The sequence below is a fragment of the Schistocerca nitens genome, chromosome 11 (assembly GCF_023898315.1).
Source record: "Schistocerca nitens isolate TAMUIC-IGC-003100 chromosome 11, iqSchNite1.1, whole genome shotgun sequence".
NCBI classification, from domain to species: Eukaryota; Metazoa; Arthropoda; class Insecta; order Orthoptera; family Acrididae; genus Schistocerca; species Schistocerca nitens.
This window is the reverse complement of record NC_064624.1, coordinates 56,579,434-56,604,773: the sequence shown is the minus strand read 5'-3', so window position 1 is coordinate 56,604,773 and position 25,340 is coordinate 56,579,434. Positions and strand designations below refer to the sequence as shown.

Genomic DNA, 25,340 nt, shown 5'->3' with positions numbered 1-25,340 from the left:
TTCCCGTACACCACAGCATCATCAGCAAACAGCCGCACATTGCTATCCACCCTATCCAAAACATCATTTATGTAGATAGAAAACAACAGCGGTCCTACCACACTTCCCTGGGGCACTCCTGATGACACCCTCACCTCCGATGAACACTCACCATCGAGGACAACGTACTGGCTCAGTATTTCTCCAGGGGACTTCCAGTGACTTGTTGAATCCATACCACGTCGATCTGCTGTACTAATCTTCGAGCAAAAGGAGATCGGACACGGTATCAGGAGGTATCCCATGACTTTTGTCACCTCACTGTAGAGCATAAGCGTCACACAGGCTTACAACAAGTGACAAATTAGCTATTGCATAGTTTTGCCTCGGTACCAGTTATCATATAGAGGATAGAAACACAAGGATTGCGGTATGCTCTTCCAGGTATTGAGATATTGGTATTAAGGAAGAAGCTCAAATTAAATTAGCAAGTCAACTCATAAACAGAGATGATGAAGCGGCTTTTCCCGGCGGAGGTTCGAGTCCTCCGTCGGGCATGGGTGTGTGTGTTTGTCCTTAGGATAATTTAAGTAGTGTGTAAGCTTAGGGGCTGATGACCTTAGCAGTTAAGTCCCATAAGATTCCACACACACAAGAGATGATGGATTTCGTTTAAGGGGGCTAGGACGTCAAACTGACCGACTTGGAGCAGGAGAGGCACCACAGAACATTATAATTCCCACTGTGTATACTTTTACAAATAAATTCATAAAACTTTGTCACCATGACCAGGAAGGATTGAGGACTCACACATCGCAGTGGAAGTTCAAAAATACAACAAAATATATTTTTTTTACATGTGAAATGTCATCATTTTTTCACTTACTATTGGCTGCATTTGTTGCTATATGTACACTTTTCTTCATAAGTAAGTGAGATTCTTTGATGAATTTTGCACAGCATACAAACCGTACTTACAGGTGTATGAATCTCTAGAATTTTCCAAATATATTAAAAGCTGTGCTAAAAATTGAGATAATTAACCATAAAATTTGAGTTTTTTTTTCTAAACATAAAGTTTACAATGTAACAGCTCATTCATTTTTTCATTAATTACATAAAATCTTGAGTTTCATATGCCTGTAAGTATGGTTTGTATGCTGTGCAAAATTCATCGAAGAATCTCTCTTACTTGTGAAGAAAAGTATACCTATAGCAACAAATGCAGACAATAGTAAGTGAAAAAAACGATGAAATTTCACACGTAAAAAAAATTATTTTGTTATACTTTTGAAGTGACATTGCTGTGAGTTTTAATCCTGAATCCTTCCTGGTCGTGTTGACAAAGTTTTATGAATTTATTTGTAAAAATATAGATAGTGGAAATTAAAATGTTCTGTGGTGACTCTCCTGCTCCAAGTCGGCCCGTTTGACGTCCTACCCCCCTTAAATTTTGCTTGCAGTCTTGCTCTCTCTCTCTCTCTCGCTCTCTCTCTGGTCAAACAACAGGAAGACAGAGTTAACGGTAGCTGTTCACTCGTCGGTAATTAATATTCATTATCTACAGGATGTTACATAAAAGTACGGCTAAACTTTCAGGAAACATTCCTCACACACAAACAAAGAAAATATGTTATGTGGACATGTGTCCGGAAACGCTTACTTTCCATGTTAGAGCTCATTTTATTACTTCTCTTGAAATCACATTAATCATGGAATGGAAACACACAGCAACAGAACGTACCAGCGTGACTTCAAACACTTTGTTACAGAAAATGTTCAAAATTTCCTCCGTTAGCGAGGATACGTGCATCCACCCTCCGTCGCATGGAATCCCTGATGAGCTGATGGAGCTCTGGAGAATGGCGTATTGTATCACAGCCGTCCACAATACGAGCACGAAGAGTCTCTACATTTGGTACCGGGGTTGCGCAAACAAGAGCTTTCAAATGCCCCCATAAATGAAAGTCAAGAGGGTTGAGGTCAGGAGAGCGTGGAGGCCACGGAATTGGTCCGCCTCTACCAATCCATCGGTCACCGAATCTGTTGTTGAGAAGCGTACGAACACTTCGACTGAAATGTGCAGGAGCTCCATCGTGCATGAACCACATGTTGTGTCGTACTTGTAAAGGCACATGTTCTAGCAGCACAGGTAGAGTATCCCGTACGAAATCGTGATAACGTGCTCCATTGAGCGTAGGTGGAAGAACGTGGGGCCCAATCGAGACAACACCAACAATGCCTGCCCAAACGTTCACAGAAAATCTGTGTTGATGACGTGATTGTACAATTGCGCGCGGATTCTCGTCAGCCCACACATGTCGATTGTGAAAATTTAAAATTTGATCACGTTGGAGTGAAACCTCATCCGTAAAGAGAACATTTGCACTGAAATGAGGATTGACACATTGTCGGATGAACCATTCGCAGAAGTGTACCCGTGGAGGCCAATCGGGCGCTGATAGTGCCTGCACACGCTGTACACCGTACGGAAACAAGTGGTTCTCCCGTAGCACTCTCCATACAGTGACGTGGTCAACGTTACCTTGTACAGCAGCAACTTCTCTGACGCTGACATTAGGGTTCTCGTCAACTGCACGAAGAATTGCCTCGTCCATTGCACGTGTCCTCGTCGTTCTAGGTCTTCCCCAGTCGCGAGTCATAGGCTGGAATGTTCGGTGCTCCCTAAGACGCCGATCAATTGCTTCGAACGTCTTCCTGTCGGGACACCTTCGTTCTGGAAATCTGTCTCGATACAAAAGTACAGCGCCACGGCTATTGCCCCGTGCTAATCCACACATCAAATGGGCATCTGCCAACTCCGTATTTGTAAACATTGCACTGACTACAAAACCACGTTTGTGACGAACACTAAGCTGTTGATGCTACGTACTGATGTGCTCGATGCTAGTACTGTAGAGCAATGAGTCGCATGTCAACACAAGCACCGAAGTCAACATTACCTTCCTTCAATTGGGCCAACTGGCGGTGAATCGAGGAAGTACAGTACATACTGACGAAACTAAAGTGAGGTCTAACATGGAAATTAAGCGTTTCCGGACGCATGTCCACATAACATCTTTTCTTTATTTGTCTGTCAGGAATGTTTCCTGAAAGTTTGGCCGTACCTTTTTGTAACACCCTGTAAAACTTGTGATGCTGATCATCTTTGGTTGTGTGGTGGTGCTACCTGTTTACGGTGTGTGTGTGTGTTTTGTCTTTCCGCATATGCTGCCTAATGGATTTGTCTGGTGTAGCCCCACCTACAAAGGGTTTAAATTTCTTTGCCCAGAGCTCTGACATGGCATTTTGAAGATGCGACCCAGCTGCATTCCCATAAGCTGAACATTTAGATTCGTGATTTTCATGTGGTTAACTGTAGAATACTAGGTACCAGACTATAGTGTTGAGAGAATACTGTAACTAACTACATGCCTCCTTCCACAGTTGAGCTGTGAAGACCAGACTTTGGAACAGAGAGCACGGAATGCCACTCTCGGACTATAAGGACCTGGTGGGCACCGTGGCCAGCTATGCTGCCATCGCTCAGATGCTCTCTGGCACCATCGTGTGCCGCAACTTCGCTCGCCAGGGCACCACACGTGGCATGCCCCCGACCATGTTCGTCATGGGTGGCACGCTGGGCGTCGTCTTGGTGGAGTTCGCCCGCATCATGAAGGACGCGGCGATGCTGCGCGCCAACCGCGCCATCATGCTGCTCAACCTGGGCTACCTGGCTTGCTACTGGTACTACTGCGACGACCGGCCCCTGTTCTACCGAACACTGACCAAAGCCACCGTCCTGGCTGCGGGGCTGCTCACCTACGCCCGCCTCGAGGACCCCGCAGTGGTCGAGTTCCGGTTCGGTGCCGTCCTCACGGTCCTGTTCTTCTTCCTAGTTGCTTCACCACTCTTCTCACTGCGAGAGATCATCAGAACCAAGAACAGCATCAGCATACCACTGCCGATGGTCCTGTCGGGTACTGTTGTAACCCTACTGTGGCTGCTTTACGGGCTGATGATTGGAAGTGCTTTTCTGATTTTCCAGAATGTGATTGTTTTGGTCTTATCAGTGGCCCAGTTGGGTCTGGTTATCATTTACCCGAGGACTCTGCCACCTGAGGAGAGCAAGGGCGTTGACTATCTTTGATAACTGTGCTCAACTGACTGTCTGACAACTTTGTGTTTGATGATACAACTGTAGTATTCTGTCTTCCTACTTTTTTATACAAATTGTTTGCTAATAAAATGTTGACCTGGAAATATTTTTTTCGTCACAGCTTCATTGCTAATCTTGACAGATGTTGGGTCTCAGCAGAGTACAGCGCATGAGTATTTTAAATGACTCTTGATGATAATTTCTAATGATTTCTCAAGGGTTACCAGAGTAGGAGATACATACGAAGAAAGAGAGGTTGTACACAGAGTCTAAAAGATTTAGGTTATCTACTTTAATCGACATTATTACTGGCAGAATAAAGCAACTTTAGCGCTATTCAACTACTAATTAAGTAACCTTCTCAGTCACGTTCACAATGATGTAGTGAATCACTCAGTGACTAAGTAGCTTTATTCAATGCTGTGTCAATCTCAAAGTCCACTACTTCAGTTGTTTGTATATAAATGATTACGTATTCATATATATATACATATATATGGTGGTCCATTGATAGTGACAAGGCCAAATATCTCACGAAATAGGCATCAAACGAAAAAACTACAAAAAACGAAACTTGTCTAACTTGAAGGGGGAAACCAGATGGCGCTATGATTGATCCGCTAGACGGCGCTGCCATAGGCCAAACGGATATCAACTGCGTTCTTTTAAATAGGAACCCCCATTTTTTGTTACATATTCGTGTAGTACGTATAGAAATATGAATGTTTTAGTTGGACCACTTTTTTCGCTTTGTGATAGATGGCGCTGTAATAGTCACAAACGTATAAGTACGTGGTATCACGTAACATTCCGCCAGTTCGGACGGTATTTGCTTCGTGGTACATTACCCATGTTAAAAAGGACCGTTTACCAAGTGCGGAAAAGGTCGATATCGTGTTGATGTATGGCTATTGTGATCAAAATGCCCAACGGGCGTGTGCTATGTTTCCTGTTCGGTATCCTGGACATCATCCAAGTGTCCGGGCCGTTCGCCGGATAGTTAAGTTATTTAAGGAAACAGGAAGTGTTCAGCCACATGTGAAACGTAAACCGCGACTTGCAACAAATGATGATGCCCAAGTAGGTGTTTTAGCTCCTGTCGCAGCTAATCCGCATATCAGTCGCAGACAAATTGCGCGAGAATCGGGAATCTGAAAAACGTCGGTGTTGACAATGCTACTTCAACATTGATTGCACCTGTACCATATTTCTATGCACCAGTAATTGCATGGCGACGACTTTGAATGTCTTGTACAGTTCTGCCACTGGGCACAAGAGAAATTACGGGACGATAACAGATTTTTTGCACACGTTCTATTTAGCGACGAAGCGTCATTCGCCAACAGCGGTAACGTAAATCGGCATAATATGCACTACTGGGCAACGGAAAATCCACGATGGCTGAAACAAATGGAACATCAGCGAACTTGGCGGGTTAATGTAGGGTGCGGCATTACGGGAGGAAGGATAATTGGCCCCCATTTTATCGATGGCCATCTAAATGGTGCAATGTATGCTGATTTCCTACGTAATGTTCTACCGATGTTACTACAAGATGTTTCACTGCATGACAGAATGGCGATGTACTTCCAACATGATGGATGTCCGGCACATAGCTCGCGTGCGGTTGAAGCGGTATTGAATAGCAAATTTCACGACAAGTGGATTGGTCGTCGAAGCACCGGATCTGACGTCCCCAGATTTCTTTCTGTGGGGAAAGTTGAAGGATATTTGCTATTGTGATCCACCGACAACGCCTGACAATATGCGTCAGAGCATTGTCAATGCATGTGCGAACATTACGGAAGGCGAACTATTCGCTGTTGAGAGGAATGTCGTTACACGTATTGCTAAATGCATTGAGGTTGACAGACGTCATTTTGAGCATTTATTGCATTAATGTGGTATTTACAGGTAATCACGCTGTAACAGCATGCGTTCTGAGAAATGATAAGTTCACAAAGTTACATGTATCACATTGGAACAACCGAAATGAAATGTTCAAACGTACCTACGTTCTGTATTTTAATTTAAAAAACCTACCTGTTACCAACTGTTCGTCTAAAATTGTGAGCTATATGTCTGTGACTATTACAGCGCCATCTATCACAAAGCGAAAAAAGTGGTCCAAGTAAAACATTCATATTTCTTTACGTACTACACGAATATGTAATAAAAAATGGGGGTTCCTATTTAAAAAGCTCAGTTGATATCCGTTTGACCTATGGCAGGGCCATCTAGCGGGCCAGCCATAGCGCCATCTGATTTCCCCCTTCAAGCTAGTCCAGTTTCATTCTTTGTAGTTTTTTCGTTTGACGCTTATTTCGTGAGATATTTGGCCCAGTCACGATCAATGGACCAACCTGTGTAGAATCGCTGATATATATATATATATATATATATATATATATATATATATATATATATATATATATATATATATATATATATATATATATATATATATATATTACTTGTGGGTGTGTAGTTCATGCCTAATTGTGTCTTAGATGGGTTCCAATGAGTTCAGAAAAGGCAAATTTGATGGCCAAGACACCAACAGGTCCCTTAAAAACATTGTAACATGATTCTGGCCTTGTGACACAGAACATTATCCTCCTGGAAAATGCCACACCTCTGATGAAGGGATGCAGATAATCCAAAATAACGTTCTCGTAGTGCACAGCTGTCATGATCCCTTTGATTACTACCATTGGTCCATGGAAGCACAGGTAAGTGTACCTCACAACACAATACTGTACTGCCACCGCCAGTTCGTGGCAAAGTGCATATTTTGAGCAGCCTTTTGCCTGAATGAGGTGAAAGCTCATCAGCAAGAAGTCACGAAGGTTGATGTTCAGCACCGATAACTGGACACTGTAGAATCAGATATCTGCATTAAGCCTTTGAGGCAGCATTGAGGAATGGGCAGGTCGTTTCTCAAGCGCAACCCATCAAACTGGTAACACATCCACAATAAATTCTTGAGTCCAAGAAGTGGATTGCCACCTAATGGATTTTGTATTGTGAAAAGACGGCTGGCACCAGTTTCGCAACAGTCTATCCTGTATTCTAGGTTATGATAAGTCGTATGACTTTTTTCCACGTTCTGTCAGTCTCTGACTTTTTGCCTAACATTTTAGAACGAAAATTTTATTTCATAGTGGCAGTACCTAGCTCATTCACATCTTTTTATGTAGATATCAGTCAAACATAATATCCGGTGTGACTGTTCAGAGATGTCACTAAATCCGCCCAACGATGTAAACAACCATGCATCAGCAGCACCTATTAGACAGAGGGGCTCTAACAGCCAATCAGTTCCAGTCATTCCACCAGGAAGGAGGTACACAGCTCGTGTTGTCTGTATTTCAGCCATGCCTAGACGGTCAAGACTGCGGTTTGATCGCGTCCGCATTGTTACTTTGTACCAGGAAGGGCTCTCAACAAGGTAAATCTCCATGCATCTTGGATAGAACCAAAGTGATGTTGTTCGGACATGGAAGAGATACAGAGAGACAGGAACTATCGATGACATGCCTCGCTCAGGCCGCCCGAGGGCTGCTACTGCAGTGGATGACCGCTACCTACGGATTATGTCTCGGAGGAACCCTGACAGCAACGCCACCACGTTGAATAATGCTTTTCGTGTAGCACAGGATGTCGTATTACGACTCAAACGGTGCACAGTAGGCTGCACGACGTCCATGGCGAGGTCCATCTTTGCAACCACGACACAATGCGGTGGGCCCAACAACATGCCGAATGGTCAGCTCAGGATTGGCATCACGTTCTCTTCACCGGTGAGTGTCGCATTTGGCTTCAACCAACAATCGTCGGAGACGTGTTTGGAGGCAACCCGGTCAGGCTGAACGCCTTAGACACACTGTCCAGCGGGTGTAGCAAGGTGGACGTTCCCTGATGTTTTGGGGTGGCATTGGGTGGGGTCGACGTATGCTGCTGGTTGTCATGGAAGGCGCCATAACGGCTGTACGATGCGTGAATGCCATCCTCCAATCGATACTGCAACCATATGGGCAGCATATTGCTGAGTTCGTCTTCATGGACGACAATTCGCGTCCCCATCGTGCACATCTTCTGAACGACTTCCTTCAGGATAACGACCGCTCGACTAGAGTGGCCAGTTTGTTCTCCAGGCATTAACCCTATGGAACATGTCTGGGATAGATTGAAAAGCGCTGTGTATGGACGACGTGACCCACCAACCACTCTGAGGGATCTACACCGAATCGCCGTTGAGGAGTGGGACAATCTGGACCAACAGTGCCTTGATGAACTTGTGGATAGTATGCCACGACGAATACAGGCATGCATCAGTGCAAGAGGACGTGCTACTGGGTATTAGAGGTACCGGTGTGTACAGCAATCTGGACCACCACCTCTGAAGGTCTTGCTGTATGGTGGTACAAAACACAAAGTGTGGTTTTCATGAGCAATAAAAAGGACGGAAATGATGTTTATGTTGACCTCCATTCCAATTTTCTGTACAGGTTCCGGAACTCTCGGAACCGAGGTGATGCAAAACTTTTTTTGATGTGTGTACACACTCCACAAGCCACCGTACGGCGCGAGGCGGAGGGTACGCTGTACCACTTCTAGTCATTTTCTTTCCTGTTCTTCTCGTAAACGGAGCGACGGAGAAACGACTGTCTATAAGTCTCCATATGAACACTAATTTCTCCTGTCTTATCTACGTGGTCCTTATGCGCAATGTTTGTTGGCGGCGGTAGAATTGTTCGGCAGTCAGCTTCAAATGCCAGTTCTATAAATTTTCTTAGTAGTGTTCCTCGAAAAGAATCCTTCCAGATATTCGCATTTGAATTCCCAAAGCTCGTCTGTAATACTTACGTGTTGTTCAGATCTTTCCGAATTGACCTACGGAAGAAATAGAAAATTTCATAATAGTGGCGTGACCCCATTCGGTGAGATTGGATTACAAAGAAGATATTAAACAACATAAACGAAAGTAGGTAGGCGTGTTTCTACATCTGAAAGATGATGTCTGTTCAAACTTAGCGCCAGTTGCGTAAGAGCGGCGCTAGTAGCAGCTACTTCTAAGTATAGAAAAATGTAATTTAATGTAGATGACAAGGAAAAAGAAACACCAAATGTCGGATACAGCGTTGGTAGTATCCTGCTTGACACAATCCCGTCGTTTAAATATCTGTGCGTAACATTGCAAAGCGATATGAACTGGAATGATCATGTGAGGACTGAGGTGGGAAAGACGAATTGTCGACTTCGGATTATTGGGAGAATTTCAGGAAATTGTTGTTCACCTGTAAAGGAAACCGCATATAACGCTGGTGCGATCTATTCTCGAGTACTGCTCGAGTGTTTGGGATCTGTACCAGGTCAGATTAAAGATTAAAGGAAGACACTGAAGACAGTCTTCAATGTGTGTAATACACACTGAGGACATAATAATAGTGTCGAAACCACAAAATTCTTTGCTGTTCGTATTATTGAGAGTTTAAACTGAAAAAAAAACACATTATGGAACTCCTATTACAAATTAGTTCATTCGCAGTAGCACCAAGGATCATTGCAAATCCTGAGAGAGACAAATTAGTAAGTTGACATATTTTCATTCAATAATATCATGCGGAATAACGTTTGGGGTAACTCGTCTTAAAGAAAGACAATACTCGTTGCCCAAAAACGTGAATTACAGGGACATTGTGGTCTTGTAACCACTCCGTCACAGGCCGTACATTATGAACAAGTGCTCGATCGTGCTGAAAGATGCAATCGCCATTAGAGAACAAAAGTATCTCAACACCTGGCTGAAAATGACTAACTTCGTGGCGCCCTCCATCGGTAATGCTGGGCTTCAAATGGTGTTGGCCCACCCTTAGCCTTGATGACAGCTTCCACTCTCACTGGAATACGTTCAGTCAGGTTTCGGAAGGTTTCTTGGACAATGGCAGCGAACTCTTCACGGAGTGCTGCACTAAGGAGAGGTATCGATGTCGGTCTTTGAGGCCTGGGACGAAGTCGGCGTTCCAAAACATACTAAAGGTGTTATATAGGATTCAGGCCAGGACTCTGTGCAGGGCAGTCCATTACAGGGGCGTTATGGCCGTGTAACCACTCCGCCACAGGTCGTGCGTTATGAACAGGTGCTCGATCGTGTTGAAAGATGCAATCGCCATCCCCGAATTGCTGTTCAACGGTGGGAAGCAAGAAGGTGCTTAAGACACCAATGTAGGCCTGTGCTGTGATAGTGCCACAAGGTGGTGCTGGCACTACACACGCTGACAGATGACATTCACTGGGCATTCGCCATACTCACGTCCTGCCATCGGATCGCCACATTGTGTACCGTGATTCTTCTCTGCACACAGCGTTTTTCCACTGTTCAATCGTCCAGTGTTTACGCTCCTTACACCGAGAGAGGCGTCGTTTGTCGTTTACCGGCGTGATGTGTGGCTTATGAGCAGCCGCTTGACCATGAAATCCAAGTTTACCCACCTCCTGCGAGAGTGTCATAGTACTTGCAGCTGATCCTAATGCAGTTTGTAATTTCTGTGTGATGGTCTGGATAGATGTCTACCTATTACACATTACGACCATCTTCAACTGTCGGTGGTCTGTCAGTCAACGGTCGAGGTCGGCCTGTACACTTTTGTACTATACGTGTCCTTTCACGTTTCCACTTCACTATCACATCGAAAACAGTGGACCTAGGGATGTTTAGGAGTGTGGAAATCTCGAGTACAGACGTACGACACAAGTGACACCCAATCACCTGACCACAGTCGAAGTCCGTGAGTTCGACGGAGCGCCCCATTCTGCTCTCTTACGACGTCTAATGAGTACTGAGGTCGCTGATGTGGAATACCTGGCAGCAGGTGGCAGCACAATGCACCTAATATGAATAACGTATTGTTTTCGGGGCGTCTGGATACTTTTGATCACATAGTATATATGGTGCTCACACACGATCTTCTAATAGAGACCTGCTTAAGTTGGGCCGTGGCGGCTGTTGTGTAGGACCACAGGAGCACCGGAAAACCCTAGCTTTTGGCACCTCGCTGGTTGATGGATTTTTTTTTTTCAGTGCTGTTAAACATAATGGAGATGCGTTAATCTGAAACACATGGTGCTAAACCTACCGCCTTATGCTACACTGCCACTCCGTGAAACGTGGCATCCAAGTCACGAGCACACCTTCAACTGTGCTGACGATGACCGGTTTCAGTCAGTAATGACCATCTTCAAATCTGTTCTACACCATGTCCTAATGTGACAAGGACGCAATGGCATCGTCAAAACATATAAATACACTCAGCGATTGCACATGCACAGCCAGCGTGACATACTTGCCTTATCAGACAAGTACATATGCATATGATAGACAATATGCATGGTTCACTGCGTGCAACACTCTACTACATGTTCACGTCGATGCCACCAGGTGGTAGCTTAGGATAAATCCCGCCCCAGACACTCCAGTTCACACACTATACATTAAATTTAGATCGGACCATTATATATTACAGTTATACCGATAGAAAAGCCTATTTTGTAGACTTCTGAATGAGAATACGAAGTAGTACATTAAGCTTTGGATTTTATCATACAGTAATCCATTTGAAGCTCTGCTAACTATAAAGCACATCATTGTTGATTATGAGATTCTAGCATTTTTTCAAGCCTACGACATGTGTTGATTTTGTGATGGGTTAAGTTCATCTGTGCTGTAGGCCCACACTGTCTATATGAAAATTCACAATAAGCTGCCTCATTCATTTCTCTGATATTCACTATGGGATTGCCGATGGTGTGCTTTTGGCCCCTATGGCTCTCAGTACATAATCTGTGTTCTAGTGAAGTGACCATGTTGGTAGACCATACTACTTGAATTTAATCATTTCCACAAATGACACTTTGTGTTTGGAGTTGGCTGTTTACTGTGCAGGAATCGGCTTTCGTGTGCAGTGTCAACATGAACACTGTTGAATCTGTTTCAAGAAAAGGAAATTACCAAGATAGCTTAGCTGCAAAGGAAGGAGGGCATCCATACCATATCTGTTGACTGAGATAGTGATGAAATCAAAGAAGCGTGACTACAAGCAAACATTTAACAAAGAAGTGTGTAATAAGCGTAAGTTGTTGTGTGGGTACAGCGTAAGAATGTCTGATTTTAAACCCAAAAGTTAATCCAATAACTAATACATCTGTTAGGAGTCTTGTACATTTCTCAAAAAATAAAGAAAAAAACATGAAAACTTCCACAACACAAAAATGCGAAACAGAGATTAGTGAAAGCATAAGCATTATCTCGTTCTTGGCCAAAACTGTACTTAATTATGTAGAAAGCAACAAATATCCACAGAAACAATTCTTTCTTTCAGAAAAATTATGTTTGCTATTATTTTTACCATTATTATTATTACTAATACTATATTTATTAGTAGTGACTGTAGTTGTACAAATATGTTGATAAGTTTAACTGTTATGCAGCAGATGCTATTAATTTCATACTCTCATGTTTATCTGAATGTAAAAATTTCCAAACACCCAAGATGTACACTCACAAGCCACCACTGGAGTTGGGCATTGTGACTACTACTACACACTATATTTACAGCCTCAAGAAGTTTGTTGTAAATAATTCAATACAGTTCAAAAGAAACAACAATGAACACAATTAGGATACCAGAAGGAAAAATGGTATTCACTGCTCCATATTTAGCACAAAGGGATGTGCACAATGCTGCAACAAAAATTTTTGATCACTTAGCCAGTGAGATAAAATGTGTGACAGACAGCAAAGTAAAATTTGAAAACAAACTGAAAAAGTTTCTCCTTGACAAGTCCTTCTATTCCATGTAATAATTTCTGTTGTTGTAATGTATAAAAGATGGTAGGTAGAATTTACTAACCCAAATTTCTATATTTTTTAAAAAAAATTTAAAAATCTTGTAAATGTTGAGCATGTAGCCATATTTACGAATTAACTCGCGACGCAAATGTTAAAATGACTTGCTCCACATCATATTTATTGTGCAAAATGATTGCTGTGTGCCGATAGGTGAAAGGGATTTATGCTCCACGAAATCATTATAGGAACTTCACCAACGTACTTGGATCCTAGTGAATCTGGCGACCTTGAACTTGATAAACTTCAGCTGAAGACCCATTGATACTAATGGCCAAGCCTATTGGAAGTGAGATAAAAGTAATGACACTTTTTACATGCGGATTCTTATATGGTAGTATTCTTATTTTAGACAAGTTGTTTTAAGATCTACTTATGCAGAAGCTGATAAACCTTCTATGGCTATGGCGTAGGTCTTATTTTGACATAAACTCTTTTGCGAATACTTAAGTTTCAATATGCATATTGATCTAAACGATTAAATGTGTGCTGAATATTGTTTATATTGTAATTATTTTCGGCACGAATGTGTTTTATTTTCATTGACAATTTTGTGTGTATTCCCTTTGACGTAATCACATTCACGCTGTCCTTAATTAAAGTTCCAGTTTCAAAACACTGTAGAAAGAGAACAACTGCTCATAATGACTTCAAACTTGAATAGCATTTTATTGACACAGGGAGATACCTCATGCAACAAAAAAAATTGTAACGAAAATTTTACCAATAAACGCTGTTATAAGCATCTTAACGTAAATGGGTTCCACTACAAATGAAACATAAATCGCAGTACGACAGCTGTGCTTTGAGTTACACATTACACCAGGGCTTCACAACATACGTGCTCGCGGAGCAAGCTGTGAGCAGCAAGGCGCGAGCACGGAGCAGCGCGAGCACGCTACCCCCACTACCGGACTAGAGCGGAGAGTGGGGAGAGTCACGTGGGGCACACAACGGCTGCCGCCAGTCAATGTAAATCCGCAGCCACCCGCAGGGATATCACTCACGAATTATTACTGCGACAAATGAAACAAATAAAGGAGAATGTACACGTGCCACATAATTTTACTTAGTGTATGCATCTACATTCGTATTAATTTGTGAACTGTTACACAATAAAAGGTGTCACTGAAGTGTTGGATTCTCGGTTATCTTGTACTTTTTGCCCTTTACAATTGCGTCTATGTTCGAAGTAATGTTCTTGCGCATTGTAGGCGCAGCAAGCAGTTTAAATTTCGATCAGACAATGCGTTTCTCAGGCGCGTCTTGTTACATTTCATTGCAGAGAACAGTTGTTCACAAACATACGTGGAACCGAACATTGATATTATTGTAGCCGCCAGTTTGTGCAAACGAGGAAATCTATCCTGAGGGAAGTGTCTGTAGAATTCCAAGATGTTTTTCTTGTTCTGAAATTTGTCTCTGTATTCTCTGTCACACTGCAGGTCAATAATTTCTAGTTGCAGCTCAGGTCGAATCTCTTCAATATTCGCTGAATATGGAGAGGAGAACAGATCAAAATCACTGTCTAGTGCTGTCAGATCTTGAAAGCGTTGATCAAATTCTTCCTTATAGGCAACTAAACTATGTGAATAACGTTCACAGTCTTTGTGAAATCTTGCATGGATGATAATTTAGGAAAATGAGCTAGATTTCCTGTTTCCAGCTGACTCACCCAAAGTGTAAATTTCATTTTAAAAGCTCGTATTCGATCTATGAAATGAGTAATTAGCAGATCCTTACCTTGTAGTGAAATGTTCAAAGCATTCAGATGGCTAGTTAAATCTGCTAAGGACGCGAGATCACAGTTCCATGAAGGCTCTTTCAATTCAGGAACACACATGTTATTTATTTCCATGAACATATTTATCTCATCTATTAGGGAAACAAATCGATTTAATAATTCGCCACGACTAACTCAGCGGACCTCGCTGTAATAAGGCAGGCTACCATACTGGCTTTCTACATCCTCAAGAAAGCTTTTAAATTGCCTGTGTTGTAGCCCATGCTTCCTTATATAATTGGTTGTACGAACAACAACACTCATCACATTTTTTAGAGTGATACTCTTTGCACATAAGTTTTCCTGGTGGATCACACACTGAACGCCCCTTATTTTATTCGGCACGGTCAGTTTTTGCAATTTCTCCTTCAACAGCGCAACGAAACCTGATTTGTTCCCTGTCATCGCTGGTGCACCGTCTGTAGACACTGAAACTAAAGAATTCCACGACAATCCTATATTTTCAACACTTTCTTCAACACTACTTAAAATATCACCTCCAGTTGTAGTGTTCTTCATGGCTACTACATCGAGGAGCTCCTCCCTCACCTGAAGATCTCTATTAACACCTCTAATAAATATGGCAAGCTGCGCTGTTCCAGTGATATCAACACTTTCGTCCAGAGCTAGAGAATACGCCATAAAATCTTTACAGATATTTGCAAGCTGGCTCTGGACATCGTCTGCCATGTCCTATATGCGACGCATAATGGCCATGTTAGATAATGGCACAATCCGAAGCTGTTCAACTTGAGATGGACACAAATGTTCCGCTGCAACTACCAAACATTCTTTTATTAAATCGCCATCAGTGAAAGGTCGCAGGGATTTTGCTAAAATCAAAGCAATTTTGTAGCTCACTCTGAGAGCTGCCTCAGTTGATTTTTCTTCGTCGTCCAGATCTTCTTCGGATAGCTTCCTTTTAAGTTTAATGACTTCCCGTGCACGATCTGGTCCATCACATTTTCCTCTTCCGTAGTCTTTCGCGTGGTACGACATATAATGTCGCTGCAAATTAAATTTCCTAAAAGAATTCAGCGTTTTGTGACATGCTAAACATTTTGCAACACCATCTTTTTCTGTAAACATATACCATTCCTCCCAGTGGGGGTTCAACTGCGAAAGCATGGTTGGGGTTACACAACGGCGACTTGACATGATTCTTAACCAGCGAAGTGACTGTTAGAGCTGATCGTAGTACTTTAAACGTTACACAGTCGGCGCGAATTCAATAGGCACGCTGCGGCCCTATTCAAACATGCGCGTGCATTTCCCCTCCCTCCCTTCCCTCCCTACTCCGCGACCTTGCACCTGCTCGCGAGCACGGGCCTGAGCAGACGCGAGTACTCGCGCTCAAAACCGGCCATCTGTACTGTTCAATGTGCATGACCGCACCAGTTCTAACTGTTAGTTAGGTGAACTCATGCACCACGGCAATGTTGTGCCACATCAGTTGCCCTGCTGCCAAAAACCGCTTATAAATCAAAATGACATCGATTTTTTTCTTGTCCTTGGGCAGAAAACTGCATAAAAAGCAAAATGATACAGATTTTTAATTGTCCTTGGGCCAAAACCAGCACGAAAAGCATTAATAAATACATCGGTTCCTAATTGTCGTGAGACTTATGGAAGACATTTTCAGTATGGTGTCCACCGTTTCCTGCCTCAAGTTGAAACTGAGGAATAGCATAGTCCACAGCAGATCAGAGTGTCTCAGGGGTCACGATCAGAATGTGCTGCACAATGCGTGTCTTCAACTCAGCAGTGTTTGTAATTGGAACACTGAACACGACATCTTTTAGATAAACCCACAGCCAGGAGCCACACAGATTAATATCAGGTGATCTGGATGGCCAGGCTGTAGAGAAGTGACTACTGACAGTTCTAGTATTTCCAAAACGCCTCTGCAGCAGCTGCTTCACTGGCCGTCAATTGTTTGGAGGAGCGCCATCTTGCATAAATATATCCCACCCACACATCCACACTGTTGATTGGTTCGAATGATGCTGGTGTGCAAGAGACTCTCATAGCGTTTATTAGTGATGGTATAGGTAATAGCACCCACAGGATTCGTTTCCTCAAATATATATATATATATATATATATATATATATATATATATATATACACTACTGGCCATTAAAATTGCTACACCAAGAAGAAATGCAGATGATAAACTGGTATCTATTGGACAAGTATATTATACTAGAACTGACATGTGATTACATTTTCACGCAGTTTGGGTGCATAGATCCCGAGAAATCAGTACCTAGAGCAACCACCTCTGACCGTAATAACGGCCTTGATACGCCTGGACATTGAGTCAAAAAGAGCTTGGATGGCGTATACAGGTACAGCTGCCCATGCAACTTCAACACGATACCACAGTTCATCAAGAGTAGTGACTGGTGTATTGTCATGAGCCAACTGCCCGGCCACCATTGACCAGACGTTTTCAATTGGTGAGAGATCTCGAGAATGTGCTGGCCAGGGCAGCAGTCGAACATTTTCTGTATCCAGAAAGGCCCGTACAGGACCTGCAACATGCGGTCGTGCATTATCCAGGTGAAATGTAGGGTTTCGCAGGGATCGAATGAAGGGTAGAGGCATGGGTCGAAACACATCTGCAATGTGACGTCCACTGTTCAAAATGCGGTCAATGCGAACTAGAGGTGACCGAGACGTGTAACCAATGGCACCCCATACCATCACGCCGAGTGATACGCCAGTATGGCGATGACGAATACACGCTTCCAATGTGCATTCACCGCGATGTCGCCAAACACGAATGCGACCGTTATGATGCTGTAAACAGAACCTGGATTCATCCGAAAAAATTACGTTTTGTCATTCGTGCACCCAGGTTCGTCGTCGAGTACACCATCGCAGGCGCTCCTGCCTGTGATGCAGCGTTAAGGGTAACCGCAGCCACGGTCTCCGAGCCGATAGTCTATGCTACTGCAAACGTCGTCCAACTGTTTGTGCAAATGGTTGTTGTCTTGCAAACGTCCCCATCTGTTGACTCAGGGATCGAGACGTGGCTTCACGATCCGTTACAGCCATGCGGATAAGATACCTGTCATCTCGACTGCTAGTGATACGAGGCCGTTGGGATCCAGCACGGCGTTCCGTATTACCCTCCTGAACCCACCGATCTCATATTCTGCTAACAGTCATTGGATCTCGACCAACGAGAGCAGCAATGTCGCGATACGATAAACCGCAATCGCGATAGGCTACAATCCGACTTTATCAAAGTCGGAAACGTGATGGTACGCATTTCTCCTCCTTACACAAGGCATCACAACGTTTCACCAGGCAACGCCAGTCAACTGCTGTTTGTGTGTGAGAATTCGGTTGGAAACTTTCCTCATGTCAGCACGTTGTAGGTGTCGCCATTTGCGCCAACCTTGTGTGAATGCTCTGAAAAGCTAATGATTTGCATATCACAGCATCTTCTTCCTGTTGGTTAAATTTCATGTCTGTAGCATGTCATCTTCATAGTGTAGCAATTGTAATGGCCAGTAGTGTATATATATATATATATATATATATATATATATATATATATATATATATATATATATATATAGCCCTGTAATAAAAGATGCCATCAACCCACACCACATAGTCACATTTGTAGAATGATGTGGTACCAGTTGATGTGCATGTGAATTTTCCATTGTCCACATTATGTAGTCCTGTGAATTGTTATGTCCTTAGATATGTAAATCGGCTTAGACTGTCCACAGAATGTTCCATGTACATTCATTGTCCATTTCCATGCAAGCAAGAAACTCAAGAACGAACGCTTGTCTTGCCGGCGGATCGGCAGGAAGCAACTCCTGAATATGGATGATTTTGCAAGGACGACAGTGTGGGATGTTTTGTAGGATTTTATGCAGAATTTCTGTTGGCATGTCCAAAATTTGCTTGACACTGTCACAGCTGAGGCCTACGTTGATGTTTTAAGCCCCTTATTGCTTCCCACTGTTGAAGAGTAATTCAGGGATGGCGATTGCATCTTTCAACACAATCGAGCACCTGTTCATAATGCACGGCCTGTGGCGGATTGGTTACACGACAATAACATCCCTGTATTGGGCTGGCCTGCACAGAGTCCTGACCTTTAGAACAGCTTTGGGATTTTTTTGGTACGCCGACTTCGTGCCAGGCCTCACCGACCAACATCGATACCTCTCCTCAGGGCAGCACTCCGTGAAGAATGGACTGCCATTCCGTAAAACACCCTTCCAGCACCTGATTGAACGTATGCCTGTTAAAGTGGAAGCTGCCCTCACGGCTAATGGTGGGTCAACAGCATATTGAATTCCACATTACCAATGAAGGGCGCCACGAACTTGTGAGTCATTTTCAGTCATGTGTACAGATGCTTTTGATCACATAGTGTAGAAACCTGACTGCGAATGCACTGTCAAATTTTTGCTCAGCTTGTTTACCACACAGATTGTTTCTAATTTTTTTCTTCCTATTTGTTAGTTTAAAGGCTGAAGGGGTGTGTTTTCTTTTAATTCTTATGAATGACTTACCTCTGGGAATAACGAAAATTTATGGTAGAAATTTATTTTTATGGCCTGGCCATGCCCCTCTCTACTCCACATTTCAATAAGACTACAAGCAGCAGGGTGCCAACAATGACGAGTCGAGCTGCCATCTGTTGGCACAGACAAGCAATAGCGAAGCATCCACTAATTTTATTTTGCAGTTAGAGGCAACACAGGAAAATACTGAACGTGACAAACACTTCATTTGTTACATCGATTACTCTTTTTTGTACTTCGTTAACTATATTTCTACAGGCGCCCTTATCTCTGATATATTTGTGATGAGAATACTTTCTACCCGGGTACATTTCTAATAAGATACATTATATGTATGGCAGATTCGCTAAACAGAGAATTTTTGCAAGGCACAGATCGTTTGGTGGAAGATCCGTGTCAGTGTATACCATTTACACAATTAGTGATATGTACAGTGGGGTAGCTTGGGGAATGGAAGGTGGCCGGCTTCACGCCTGGAGCGTACTGTCGATCGGTGTTGTCCAGGATGTCAGGGTCGGATTAGCCCCAGTCCGTGCCCGGGCACTGTTGTGAATGTCGGACAAAAAGCTGCCAAGGTTTCATAGTTTACCTTCATTTCCGGTCTAACCGATGCAACGAGAAGGTCCTGGTAAATTACAAGAAGAAATTTCATCCTCGCATTCAACTGAAAAAAATGTTGATTGTCAGACATGAAGTGGAGAAGAAGGAATGCTGAGAACATTCCTTGACGGATGTAAATGTCGTGTGACTAGGGCCTCTCGTCGGGTAGACTGTTTTCGCCGGGTGCAGGTCTCTCGATCTGAAGCCACTTTGGCGACTTGCGCGCCGATGGGGAGGAAATGACGATGATTAGGACAACACAACACCCAGTACCTGAGTTGAGAAAATCTCCGACCCAGTCGGGAATCGAACCCAGGCCCTTAGGATTGATATTCTGTCGCGCTGACCACTCAGCTACCGGATGCGGACCCTTGACAGATAATCTCAGAATATTTCACTGAGGAAGAAATTATTTATTGAAGATGTTGCATTGTTAGCTGCAACAGGGAGAAGAGGTGCTTTGTTGATGCTGCACATTTTAGCGATTTTGACCTTAATGCTACAGTGTTCTTCTTCGGCACACCAGTCTCCACTACGTATGGATAGAATCAGCTACGTAAAAAATCCATGCAATACCCACGTTTATTTATATATAAAGGCAAACTTAGGAATTTTCCCTTGCGTGAGACCGCTTGGACGAGATCGTGTGTGCACTTCAAGTTCTGTACTCGCATATTTTACTGTTAGCGTAGCTCCTCTACGTAATCCTTAATAGATTGTACAAATACCACTTTGTGTCGTCAAATGTTTCTTATTCCAGTCTTTGAACACAATATCAATTCCTTTGACGATGACCGGTTTCAGTGAGTAATGACCATCTTCAAATCTGTTCTACACCATGTCCTAATGTGACAAGGACGCAATGGCATCGTCAAAACATATAAATACACTCAGCACTGCATCGTCACATATATCTAAAATAAGGTGTACAATAGGCCACATCGTCCACACACGAGTTGCAAAAATGACTGTGTGGACGATAACTCCTATTGTACACCTTATTGAGATCTATGTGACGATGCTGTGCTGAGTATATTTATATCTTTTGACCATGCTTGGCTCTGAGCACTATGGGACTCAACATCTTAGGTCATAAGTCCCCTAGAACTTAGAACTACTTAAACCTAACTGACCTAAGGACATCGGTACACCCATGCCCGAGGCAGGATTCGAACCTGCGACCGTAGCAGTCTCGCGGTTCCGGACTGCAGCGCCAGAACCGCACGGCCACCGCGGCCGGCTTTTGACCATGCCATTGCGTCCTTATCACATTAGGACATGGTGTAGAACAGATCTGAAGATGGTCATTACTGACTGAAACCAGTCATCGTCAAAGGAATTGATATTGTGATCAAAGGCTGGAATAAGAAACATTTCCCAGTATTGGATCACTGTTCATATTCGTAACTATGTTGCAGCTGGTGAAAGTTTGTGTTGTATCGTGAAATTTCGAACATCGGCGAGTGCCGCGATAAACTGGTACTGTTATTGTCAATTGTAACGATTAAACTAATTTGTGCTCTTTTCAAAACCTGTAAGACATTTCCTTCCACTATATGGAGACATGCAGGTCGAAGAAGTTGACAGTGCTAAATTTCTGGGATTACAACTCGATAATAAATTCAGTTGGGAAGGGCGTACCATAGAATTGCTCAAGCGCCTAAACAAGTCTGTATTTGCACTGAGAGTGATGCCAGATGTAGGGGATATAAATACAAAAACCTCGCATACTTTGCTTACTTTCATCCTATTATGTCATATGGGATCATATTCTGGGGTAACTCAGCAAACCGAGCAAAAGTTTTTAGCCTGCAAAAGCTTCTAATAAGAATCATTTGTGATGTAAACTGAAGAACATCACGTAGAAGCCTGTTCTAGAGCCTTAAGGCGTCGGCACACGGACCGTGCATCCGAACGTTGAGCGTTGAGCGTGCCGAGTTTCTGACGTCATAGCGTGGAATAGCACGTTCGGGAGTCTTTCCGAACGTGCAGAGTAATATCTGGCATGTCAGATATTCTGAGCGTGCGTCTGAGCGTTGACCAATGAGATGGCACAACGCCACCTACGTCACACGCACGCCGTCTCCCTTCAGTACAGAGTTGTGGGGCGCCATATTGGCATTCATTTCAAGCTTATATGTATATATATGCCGTTTCTGAGCACTAGCAAACTGAGAATCACTGGAAAACCCGTTGTTAACTGTGTGATTCGTTCCAATAAAATAATGAGAAACATCATATTTGTGGCAAAAGAATTATTGTAACTTGCGTATTATGAGAGTAGGCTATTTGAAGGCAGCCACACACTGAAGATCCAACCAAAACGCATTGTTCTTGGTACAATTTGTTATAATTAAATTTCAATTAGGAACGTAGCCACGATTAAAGTTTCCAGCAATAGTAATACAATATGATTAGTTACTAAGGGTCTGATGTTGGTTTAGCGTAGTGAGCAGCGTCACTGTACCTTCTTGAATGTTTGTTAGGGCGGTGGTTCGCGTCTTGGCAAAGACAATTTTTTTTCCTAACTTTGGCGGTTTTATTAGGTTCTGATACTTTATTATTCAAATGGCTCTGAGCACTATGTACTTTATTATTGGTTTAATATAAGTATATACTATAATATTTGATATTATGTAAATATAAGTTCACCTCTTTTTGAGGGGTGACTTTGTTCGATTGGCTTAATTTAAAGGACCGCTTGCGCTACTTGTATAAAGATATTTTGCTCCTTTTTCTTTTACGCTTCGTAATTCACATGTTGCAGCGATTCTGCTACTGGGTAGGAACAGTGATCAAGTAAGACTGACTTTGGGGTTTTACTAAAATGTGAGAATGATGAAATAATGTTTATCTTATGCGGAGAAGTATTCCAAATTTGTACCGCACTGTGTGTAATGGAACTTATATAAGCCTGTGTCCTTATTGATTGAACACGGTACTTTCCTTTTCATGGACGATGGAGGAAATGTGCGTTTTAATAGAGATAACGTGGGAATTTTACGCTCACCCGTCGAGTAAACAGTGTGATTTACGAGCTAGAAACATCTCTCAACTGCCGATGGAGTGCGTTGCGATCGCGTATACCACGTCGGGGCCCACGTACCGTATGCACGAGTCGCATCATTCCTGAGCGTTCAGCAGCACGTCGAACTTGGCACGCTCGACGTTAACGTTCGAAAGCACGGTCCGTGTGCCGACGGCTTTATTCTAACCACTGCTCCTCAGTATATTTATCCCTTGACGAAATTTGTTGCAAGTAATATATCTCCATTTCCAACCCATAGCTCAATACATAATATCAATACTACGAATAAGAACAATCTACAGATAAGACCTAAATCCAGTACACAGTAGCGCACATTTTCGGTAAATTTCCAGCAACCATTAAAATTTTGCTTTCCGGTAAAGCACGGTTTAAACAGAGTTTAAAAGACTTTTTGATAGGCAATTCCTTATACTCTGTAGATGAATATCTTACCAGGGACTGTTAGACAAAATTAAGTAAAGATGTCTGTTAGATTTAAGTTTTCATAGCACTTGGTCATAACAGTCAAGATTGGGTATTTTGTGTACGATAAATTTATTAAAAGTGCAGAACAATGTTTCATTCTGTGTACTAATTCTGTAAATATCAGCAATTCCATTTTACGGTAATGTATTCACCTATTTTGACAATCAGAAGATTGTCGAATATCAGGGTAGGGAATATTGTACTCAAATGTTTTATTTTTTATTTAAACTTCCTGATTTTTTCCACAACCACGAGAAGCATCTCATTTTTTAGTCTATGGAACGAAAATTGAATGTTATTTAATCCTTTAAAATATCTGAAGACACTATGCCTATCCTCGTTCAAAACAATGCTTCTCTATAGTGATGGGCCAAACTGCGATTTTCCGATATCAGTGATTTCTGTGAATGCTACTTTTCAGTATCTGTTATTCTTAACTGTGATTTGTCGCAGTTACGAGTCGCAGTTAAGGAACATAGGTCGTGTATCCCTCCGCCACTGATATTTCTGCGATTTCTGCTACTTCCGCGATTTCTGCTACTTCTGCGATTTCTGTGACTTCTGCTACTTCTGTGATTTCTGTGATTCCTGCGATTTCTGCGACTTACCACCGTATGAAAAAGTTACATCTGTCAACACAGAAAATTGCATCTCAACAAAACTGTCATTGGCAAGTATGTTTTACGTTTTTTCTTCCGTTGGCTTTAATTTTGTATTAAAGAAACAACTGTGAAAATATTAATAGTGTAATTAATATGTAAGTAGCCGTACAGTACCGTAATAGTTCGTATTTAGAAAATGAATTCTAACATATTGTTATGTTCACAGGTACCTGAACTACATTTCAGTCACTCAGTAAAGTGATAACTCAAAATATCATTGTCAACAGATCTGAAGAAATTGCCACTGCGTCTTTAGACCGTTTTCGTCAGACGAGAGGTTAGTTTCTAAGCGTTTCGATGGACTTCATTACTTCAGTGACATCGTTCTTGCAAATGTGATATTCATTATAGCAAATATTAGCAATCTACTCTGTCAATTATATTGCTAGTAATTAATGACAGCAGCAATTGTTTAATAATCCTTGTGTTTTTGCAGACACAGTTCTGACTCTGATTACTGGTTGCTGTACGTATCTAACCACATCAAGGCTGTTGAGAGAGACTCGTGAAGATTCAAGACAGCTCTTAGAGGATTTGCAGTTTAAAAGTGAAATAATTGTGAAATAAGTGTGTGAATGATTAAACTGTGTTTTATTGAAGTTGTGCGATTTTAAAGGAATAATAAATGTCAAATACAGTGAGTGAATAATAAAAATCTCATTTTCCACATGTTTAAACCGTCCTATACCCATAATTTTCCGCCACTTACTTATTGGTAAACACTTGTTGGAGAGTGACATGCCCCCCCCCCCCCTTTCTCCATAATCTTGGTGTGACACTGACCTGTAACATATCCCGAAGTCTACAATATGCATTTTGAGGCTGTTGATATGAAAGTGGGAAGTACAGATCTTCCAGTTAAATCAGGAATAGCTTAAGTGCATTACTTGAAAGTAACACAGGAAAAGCTTACTTATGTAGGTGGTAGTAGCGTCGGCAAAAAGTTCTTGTGTGTGAAGTTGCCATGTAGAACACCAGGTGTAAAACTTTTCTCCCGAATCTTGAACTGTGTCGGAACAAAAGTGAGGCATTCATATGACTGTTTTCATTTCTCTTCACTTATACAGATGTCTGAGTTCTGCTGTGTTAACATTGCAAAGTCCTGTAGGCATGTGGAGTATTAACCAAAACTGTCATATTGGAAGCAGAATCAAACACATTTGTTACGTTACT

At 42.4% G+C, this 25,340-nt stretch overlaps 1 protein-coding gene and 1 long non-coding RNA gene across 2 annotated transcripts in view; both read left to right on the top strand.

Moving 5' to 3' along the window:
* The window catches only part of LOC126213268 (sugar transporter SWEET1-like), a 50,158-nt gene extending 45,926 nt beyond the window's left edge, over positions 1–4,232 (top strand). The window contains exon 2 of the mRNA XM_049940932.1: positions 3,427–4,232. Within this exon, the coding sequence (XP_049796889.1) occupies positions 3,467–4,129 (663 nt within the window). The 5' untranslated portion in view covers positions 3,427–3,466 and the 3' untranslated portion in view covers positions 4,130–4,232. The remainder of the gene's footprint in view (positions 1–3,426) is intronic.
* A 19,742-nt stretch (positions 4,233–23,974) lies between these two features.
* LOC126213590 (uncharacterized) lies at positions 23,975–24,739 on the top strand. The gene is made up of 3 exons (XR_007541262.1): positions 23,975–24,179; positions 24,334–24,444; positions 24,604–24,739. It is a non-coding gene; the product is annotated as an uncharacterized LOC126213590 (long non-coding RNA).
* The last annotated feature ends 601 nt before the right edge of the window (positions 24,740–25,340 follow it).